The sequence below is a fragment of the Squalius cephalus genome (genome assembly GCF_949319135.1).
Source record: "Squalius cephalus genome assembly, chromosome: 12".
NCBI lineage: Eukaryota > Metazoa > Chordata > Actinopteri > Cypriniformes > Leuciscidae > Squalius > Squalius cephalus.
Genome location: NC_137133.1, coordinates 15268729 through 15276890, shown reverse-complemented (window position 1 = coordinate 15276890; position 8162 = coordinate 15268729). Strand labels below are relative to the sequence as shown.

Sequence of the window (8162 nt, the reverse complement as noted above, 5' to 3'; positions counted from 1 at the left end):
TCTTTTTTTACATAATACATGCAAATGTATTCTGTAAATTCATTAACATGCAAATTTTTCCACTCGCAAGAATTATGTCAGTAACGCATTAAACAGAAGTCCATCCTTGAACAGTAGTCTTACTGATAAAGGCCATTTTTACATTTTACTGAAGCATTATGGAATATAAGGTTTATAACTAAATTTAAGCTGCATATGTATACTTTCTATGCCCCTGTAACTGTAAAAACTTACATTAATTGCAGTAATTGCATACAATTGTTTTTATTTGTTGTAACGAACTGAGGGACAGGTCAAATTTATGTGTAAAAGTCGTTATTGACAGCATGTTCTAGAAGGAAGAATTGATTATTCTTTTTGTGAAATAATTTCATACAGAAATGTTTCCCTATCAACTCTGTCAATGTGTGTCTTATTTTGATCTTACAGAGAAAACTCTTTGGTTGTTTGATCTCTGGTCTGTAGTATAGTTTGAGTATGAGTTTGTCATTTATGTATTATTTTTAGTGTGTGTGTGAGTGAGTGAGTGATCGCCAGAGGTGTTTAAATGGAAGTGTGATGCCTGAATGGCTGGACTTCACCCTCCTAAATGAGGTGTTAAGGAAATGGACAGACGTCTCCTGTTCGGTAGATTTTCTCCCGTTCTGCTTTCCCACAATAATATTTAGCTTGTGCCTGAGCTTTGTCTGACATTCACAAAGCAGTCATCTCTCTTCTTGTCTCACGCTCTTTCACTTTATACATTGCACCAATGGTAAAATGACATGCACTACTGTTCAAATAGTTGGGGTCAGTAAGGTTTTTTTTAAAGAAATGAATACTTTTATTAAGCAAGGATACATTGAATTGGTCAAAAGTAACAGTGAAGACATTCACATTGTTCCAAAAGATTTCTATTTCAAATCAATGGTGTTCTTCTGAACTTTCTATTCATTAAAAAAATCCACATATAGTAACCAGCAACGGTTTTGATAATAATAAGAGATGTTGACATGTGACACTGAAGACTAGAGTAATGATGCTAAAAAATTTGCTTTGCCATCACAGAAATAATAAAGTACATTTAAAAATTTCCAGCTTTATATTTATATTATATTTCACAATATTACTGTTCTACTATATTTTGATCAAATAAATAAAATTTTACCAACCCCAAACTGTTGAACAGTAGTGTATTGTATACAGGGGGTCTAAAATTGTAAGTTTTTTTTATTTATATATTGAATTATTTATTCAGATTTTGAATCTGTGGTTAACAGTTCCATTGGTCATGCTTATAATTGTGGAATTCTTCTGTCAATCCCTTGCTTGACTCCGCCCACTGCACTTCCAATCCCAGCACTAAGTATCCACCCACGCTATATGTTACCTATCTAACCATTATGTCATCGTAAATTATTGTGGGATTCTCGTAAGTAATCTAGGATTGATTTGTCTCACATTATTTTCAAACTTTCATTTGTCACACCGTCATCCACATCGGTGGCTTGTGTAGTGTTGTTTTTGATGATCATCCCAGATGTGACACCTTGATGTAATGTCTGTATAGGACTGGTACTTTTTTGCAGTCCCAAGCTTATTTTCTTAAGAACATGCTGTCACAAACACACTTTAAAATCATCAATATTCACATTTTTCCAAACAGTGTGGCTGTAGAGTTGCATGCTGCCAAATGTTTCTCCAGAAGCTGCATATCTTTGTTCCTAATGCAGATACTTCCTGCACATAATGTTCCTCACTAATCCAAATATTTACTCAGTATGAAATAAGCACTCTAGACGGGCCAGAGAAAGCCTGTCTGTCCACCTCCCAACTATAGACAGACAAGAACAGAGCACAAAGAAAATTAAATATTTCTGATAGAAAAGGAGAAATAAAGAGATGAAGAATATGTAAAGTTACACAACTAAAGAAAATTGCTGCTTGAAATAATAGTTCACTTTTTTAAAATGAAAGTCTTCAGGTTGCTATTTTACTGTAAATTGTGTTAAAAAATTAAATGTATTTGTGTATGTGTATTTGCAGGTATATATCTGTCCGATCTGACCTACATCGATTCGGCGTATCCCTCCACTGGCAGCATTCTTGAAAACGAACAGCGTTCCAACCTCATGAACAACATTCTGAGAATCATCTCAGACCTGCAGAGATCCTGTGAATATGGTGGGTATCACATGTATGTTTATTGATACAAACAGAAGTAAAGACCCGTTCACATCAAGGACCATATCTATAACAATAAATATACAGTTCTAAAAATCATCCTAAATATTAAAGAATAGCAGAGTCCACACCACAATTATAACGATAAATGTCACGGAGAAACAATATCATTGGAATCACTTTCAGAATAATATTTTTCCAGTTGATGAAGAATAAAGACATTGACAGCCAATCAGAATCAATCCTGCTTTAAAAAGAGCTTGATCATTTAAAGTGGCAGATGACAAAACTACTTAGAATAAACAGAACGATTCTGCCCACGTGGACGCTAATATAGTCAGCTTTATAGTAACATTCTTGGTGTAAACTGTGTAAACCGGGCCTTAACTGTGTGAATTAATTTTTCCCGCTTTCTCAGATATCCCAGTATTGCCGCATGTCCAGAAGTATCTCAACTCTGTTCGCTACATTGAGGAGTTACAGAAGTTTGTGGAGGACGACAATTATAAGTGAGCGGGAGCTGTGTTCAGATTAGATTAGATTATATATTATAGTTTTAGCGTAAGTGTTTAGTGATACCATGTTTGTGTACGTATCAGGTTGTCCCTAAAGATTGAGCCACCAGCTACCAGCACACCTCGCACCACTGCCTCTAGAGAAGACCTCACAGGTGAGAAGCACTCGTAGCCCACACACATTGATGCTAAAGGCCCTGAACTCACGGTAAAGTTATATTTCGTTCTTCACTAAGGGTTAAAAAGAAGTTCGAAATACTTTTGTAGCAGTATACTGTTTGCAAACATCCTGACGACGCCCACATTTAGATGAATGTTAATATATGCTGTGCGCATTTTCCTCAATAACATTAAAAAAAAGCATCTGATCATAGCGATGTTTATATGTTTGCAATGAGCTCTGCAATTCGGTACTCCAGTCAAGTCACGATTATTTCTATACTACTTTATAAAACGTATTGCTTTAAAGCAAGCAGCTTTACAGCATTAAACATGAAAAAAATATGGTGTCAGTGTCACTTTCAATTAGAATTACAACTTAAATTTCTACTGTAAAGCAGCTCTCCAGTGTGTTCATGTTTTTACTTGCGTTTGACCTCGACGGACTGAACAGAAGAAATGAACCGGAGAAGATTCAAAGAGGGCGGAGCCTCAGAGCCACACCTACCTATTACATCATCACATCAGACCAATGGTAGATTGAAGGAGTTTACCAGCCGGAGGAAACTTTTCTGGGAAATTTGCTTTGTCAAGCTGATTCTAACTCCCGAAACGAACTCATCCGTTTTGACCATATTTTGTTATTGTTTGTTCTTCGATATAAGGGCCTTAACCAGTCATCATGCCATGCATCTCATCTGTATTGATGTATGAGTTGTAATCCTAACCAAATGCAGCTATGACGTGACAACATTTTGTCAGACATTTGGTTTCTGTTTATGTTGAGTCATGCTGGGTTGCTTCACCCACAGTGAAATCTCATTGGTTTAGATTTGCTCTCCCCAACACTGTGTGTTAAAGGGTTAGTTCACCCAAAAATGAAAATTCTGTCAGTAATTACTTACCCTCATGTTGTTCCAACCCCGTAAGACCTTCGTTCATCTTCGGAACACAAATTAAGATATTTTTGATTAAATCTGAGAGCTGGATCACTTCTCCATAGGCTGCTAGGTGACCGAAACTTGCTGGCCCAGAAAAGTTATTAAAGAGATCGTTAATATAGTCTAAGTGACTACAGTGGCTTAATCTTAAAGGTCCCGTTCTATGTGATCCCATGTTTCAAACTTTAGTTAGTGTGTAATGTTGTTGTTAGAGTATAAATAATATCTGTAAAATTATAAAGCTCAAAGTTCAATGCCAAGCGAGATATTTTATTTAACAGAAGTTGACTACAAAAAACGGCTGGATTGGACTACACCCCTCTACTTCCTTCTTTAGTGATGTCACTAGAACCGTAACCTCCGCCCACAGGAACACAGGCGTATTGATGGCGAAATGTCAACAGACGTGGTTGATGTTTATCTATAATCGGATACCGCAAAAGTTTAATTCGAAGTTGTTAGTTTGCTCTGTCCATTTCACCACGGACTGTTTTTCTAACCTGGAATAATATCAAGCAGACTTCTCTCAGCGTTTCATACTGACGAAGGGGGCAATTTCAACTATATTCCAGCAAGCGGTAAGTAGTGATTTAATATGGAAGTAGCGATCACTCTTCACATCGTTCGTTTCTCTTAGTAGGATGAAAATAATCTTACTTAAACTGTGATTAATATACAGAAAGCGATCAAAGAACAATCCCTTTCCAATCGCCCAAGCTGCTGTCGGTGACACAGCGCGAGTTTATCTGGACTCTTGCCAAAACTCGTTATGAAATCAATGACGCTGTTACACTGCACAACGAAGCTCTTACTGTATTTATATGCCTCATGTTTGCATTGGTGAAATCATTAGTGAGAGTGCAGAAACTGCGTTGCAATGATAAGATCTTTTTTCACGCGATCAACAGACTGTTAACGTTATCTGCTCAATGCTCATCATCACTGCAACCTTTTATGTGATGGTAATAGATCTAAATACTTAAAAAACTTCTCATGATTCGTTAATCCCAATAGCTGTAATAGTAAAAACGTATAATAGCTGTAATAGTAAAAGTTTTCCAGATAGTTCCACATGTAATGCCAGATATTTCATATGCAAGCATGTCAGCCAATCACAGCAGAGGGCGTTTACACTGAAGTCTCACAGCAGACACGCCCCTTCAAACAGAGTGTTCAAACCAGGGAATGAAATCAGGCTAGGAAATATGCCTTTTATTTCTAAATTTATAACAATTTTTGATCTAAAAAACATACTAACATTATAAGGGCACCCCTAGAAACATTTATAAAATAATACAAATAATCCATGGAATGGGACCTTTAAGTATATCAAGCGACGAGAATACTTTTTGTGCGCAAAAACAAACAAAAATAACGACTTTATTCCACTATTCATTTCCTTCTCTCTGGGCCTCGTAGTGTTTTTGCGCTGCGCGTCTGTGTTGCACGTCAACACGCATCACACACATGACCAGCGTCGGCCAATTGTGAGCCTACGTGGTGACGTGTAACACAGACGCGCTGCGCAAAAACACTACGTGAACCAACTAGAGGCCCAGAGAGAAGGAAATGAATAGTGGAATAATTGATGGAAATTTCCGTCATTTCTGAGACAACTCTTCCCTGCCATTGATGGAAATTTCTTGCTTTTCGTGTTTTCACTCTTATACGGTAGAGGGCGCTATGACATCTTCTGAAAGAGGACAGAATCTCTGGATTAAAACACAGGTGAAGAAGCAGAAACAAGCGATGCATATGTAAAATAACACGATCATCAACATTAAACAGTATATAAATCAAAACTGCCTAATTTTACCGAATGAAATGTCGACCCAGGACGAGGTACAGGACTGTGCAGGCATTAGTGGGATTGATGGACACGATCTACTCCATCTGTGTTTTGATCATCATTCTGAATGCGATCTGGATGTAGTATTCTCTCTGTATTTAAATTTTCTCAGCTTTTTGCTCAAAATGTTGCTTTGCTATGAAACTTACACAGCATTCAAGTGTTGCTAAAAAACAAACAGTGCATTAAGCTAGAATAACACTTCTTTTGTTTGAAAGCAGATGCTCTTTTCTTTCTTTTGATACATTTCATGTTCAGATATTCATACAACAAAATATTCTGGGGGCCATTAAAATGTTGTGAAAATGATCAAAAATGCTGGTGGTGGCTGGCAACTTAAACTTGTTTGCTGACAAAAAAAACACTGGTGGGGAAAGAGTTAAACACCTTTATTGTCACACGCTGTTGTTAATAATTAGTGTGTTTGCTATTTTTGACACAGGTCCAGACACATCTGCATCACCGTTATGTTGTCGTCGTGGTAATGTTGCAGAGGGTGCCCTGCCTAAAGTCCCACCAACGCCCCCCTCACCCCGGAACCTCATCACCTACGGACACAGGAAGTGTCACAGCCTTGGCTACAAGTGCGTTTGCTTCATGTGCTCCATTCATTTTTATACATCACACTCCTTTGTGGCCTAGTTCATTCGGTCTTCTTTACCTGTGTTCTTTCTTTATAGACCATAGTCAAGAGTTGGAGCCATGTACAATTATATTCAACAAAATAAAAATTAGACTTTGAGGGAAGTACAAATTGTCTATAATATATTAGTCTTAAAGTCCTTGATCGTGTCTATTTTTCACAAAGTTATTTGTTCACTGAAAAGGTGTGGAAACATTTGACACTTCACACAAATAAGTAAAAATAGTTAAAGAGGAGGTGCTTTCAAAAAAATAAATAAAAAACGTAAAAATTTGTCAGCCTCATAAGCTATTGTATGAACTATTTAATTTATATGAAAACATCCCAACATTTTAGATGTTTTAATACTGTTTACGACTTTTATTTGTGTGATTTGTTTATTTCTTTTTGTAATACTCAAGCAATAATAATTTTATATATTAAATAAACATCAAATTTACACAGAAAAAAAAAAAATATTATAAATAAGATGCTTTTCTTGAATTACAATTTTAAGAAATGTTGCATGTTTTTAAAGGTAATTCAAAGGTAGTTGTACTTGAAATGGTGTTAAATTAAAATCATTTCAACAGATTGTCAAAATTGACATTGTCGATATTAAATTGTATGATTTTATTTGTTAGTCAAAAACTGAAGTGAAACAGGCCAAAATCATATTTATGTACCATATTATTGATATTAAGCATATTTTTTCAGTTTTTTGTCCGTGACATGGTACACTTTGCAGTAAGTGCTCTGTAGCATAAAGCTTCCTCTAGCTCAAACAGTAGAGCATTGGCGCTTGCAATGCCAAGGTCATAGGGTCGATTCCCAGGGAAAGCAAGAACTGAGAACATTTAAAAAAATGTATATAAATGTAAATGTAAAAGCAGAAATCTTCCTTATACTGCTGTATAGTTTCTACAAGGTCAATATGTGACAGTCTTCTGGTTTCTGTTGATTAAGAAATCTCGATCTTAGATTTTTCTTGTGTGTGCTGCAGTTTTATCCACAAAACAAACACGGTGGAGTTTAAAAGCGCAACGTTCCCCAACGCTGGATCCAGACATCTTCTGGACGACAGCGTGCTGGAGAGTCACACACCCACACGAGGGCAGGCAGAGAGCTCAACGCTGTCTAGCGGCATTTCACTGGGTATAACACACACACACAGAAAGCTGTTGGATCATGGGCGATGCTTCTTTTTATCAACATATGTCATGATCTTATCATTTCAGGAAGCAGTGAAGGCTCGGAGCTCAGTGAGGAGATGTCTTGGCCCGCCTTTGAAAGGCGAGTCCTCTAAAACATTCACACTTGCAAACACAGTTACACGTGCACATACCATACATGACCACATGCGTGGGTACATATGGACACAGCATGTCTTCATGGAACATGCTGGAATCTGACGCAACCCTCCCCGGAGACTCTTCCCAGTGCTTCTGCACAGGGAATGTTTCTTCTTTGTCATCATCATCAACTTAACACATTCACTTTTACAGTTGTTGCTTATTAGTTTATTATTTATAATGAATTGGCAATCTCGATTGTGACACAAACCTGCTTTAAGACTTATAGTTTCCCATAATTGAGCAGCATGTGCTTTGTGGCACAAAAGAGTGTGTTCTGCTTCCCTCAGCTGCCTGTGCTTTCCTTTGACCCCAAATGATCATCATATTCCCTCATTAGTGCTCTACCTCTATTGTAACTAATGAGAGAAACTTCCTGTACAGGAACAGAGTATGAGAGAGTCATTTGTGACGGCCGCTGCCTGCCATTCTACATCAGGTGTACACTGAGGTCCTAGCTGTACCCTAAATGCATGTACAAGTCTCCTTCTATGTTCTAAAAGGATAGTCTAGTTTTATATTAACAAATAGGAAGATAATCAGTCATAAACAATCATTTAT

At 37.0% G+C, this 8162-nt stretch overlaps 1 protein-coding gene across 3 annotated transcripts in view; it reads left to right on the top strand.

The window, feature by feature from the left end:
- The window catches only part of ralgps2 (Ral GEF with PH domain and SH3 binding motif 2), a 134455-nt gene that overhangs the window by 110638 nt on the left and 15655 nt on the right, over positions 1-8162 (top strand). For all 3 annotated transcript variants that reach the window (XM_079889278.1, XM_079889279.1, XM_079889277.1), the window contains exons 10-15: positions 2026-2163; positions 2582-2672; positions 2763-2833; positions 6070-6211; positions 7253-7404; positions 7488-7542. In XM_079889278.1, the coding sequence (XP_079745404.1) occupies positions 2026-2163; positions 2582-2672; positions 2763-2833; positions 6070-6211; positions 7253-7404; positions 7488-7542 (649 nt within the window). The remainder of the gene's footprint in view (positions 1-2025; positions 2164-2581; positions 2673-2762; positions 2834-6069; positions 6212-7252; positions 7405-7487; positions 7543-8162) is intronic.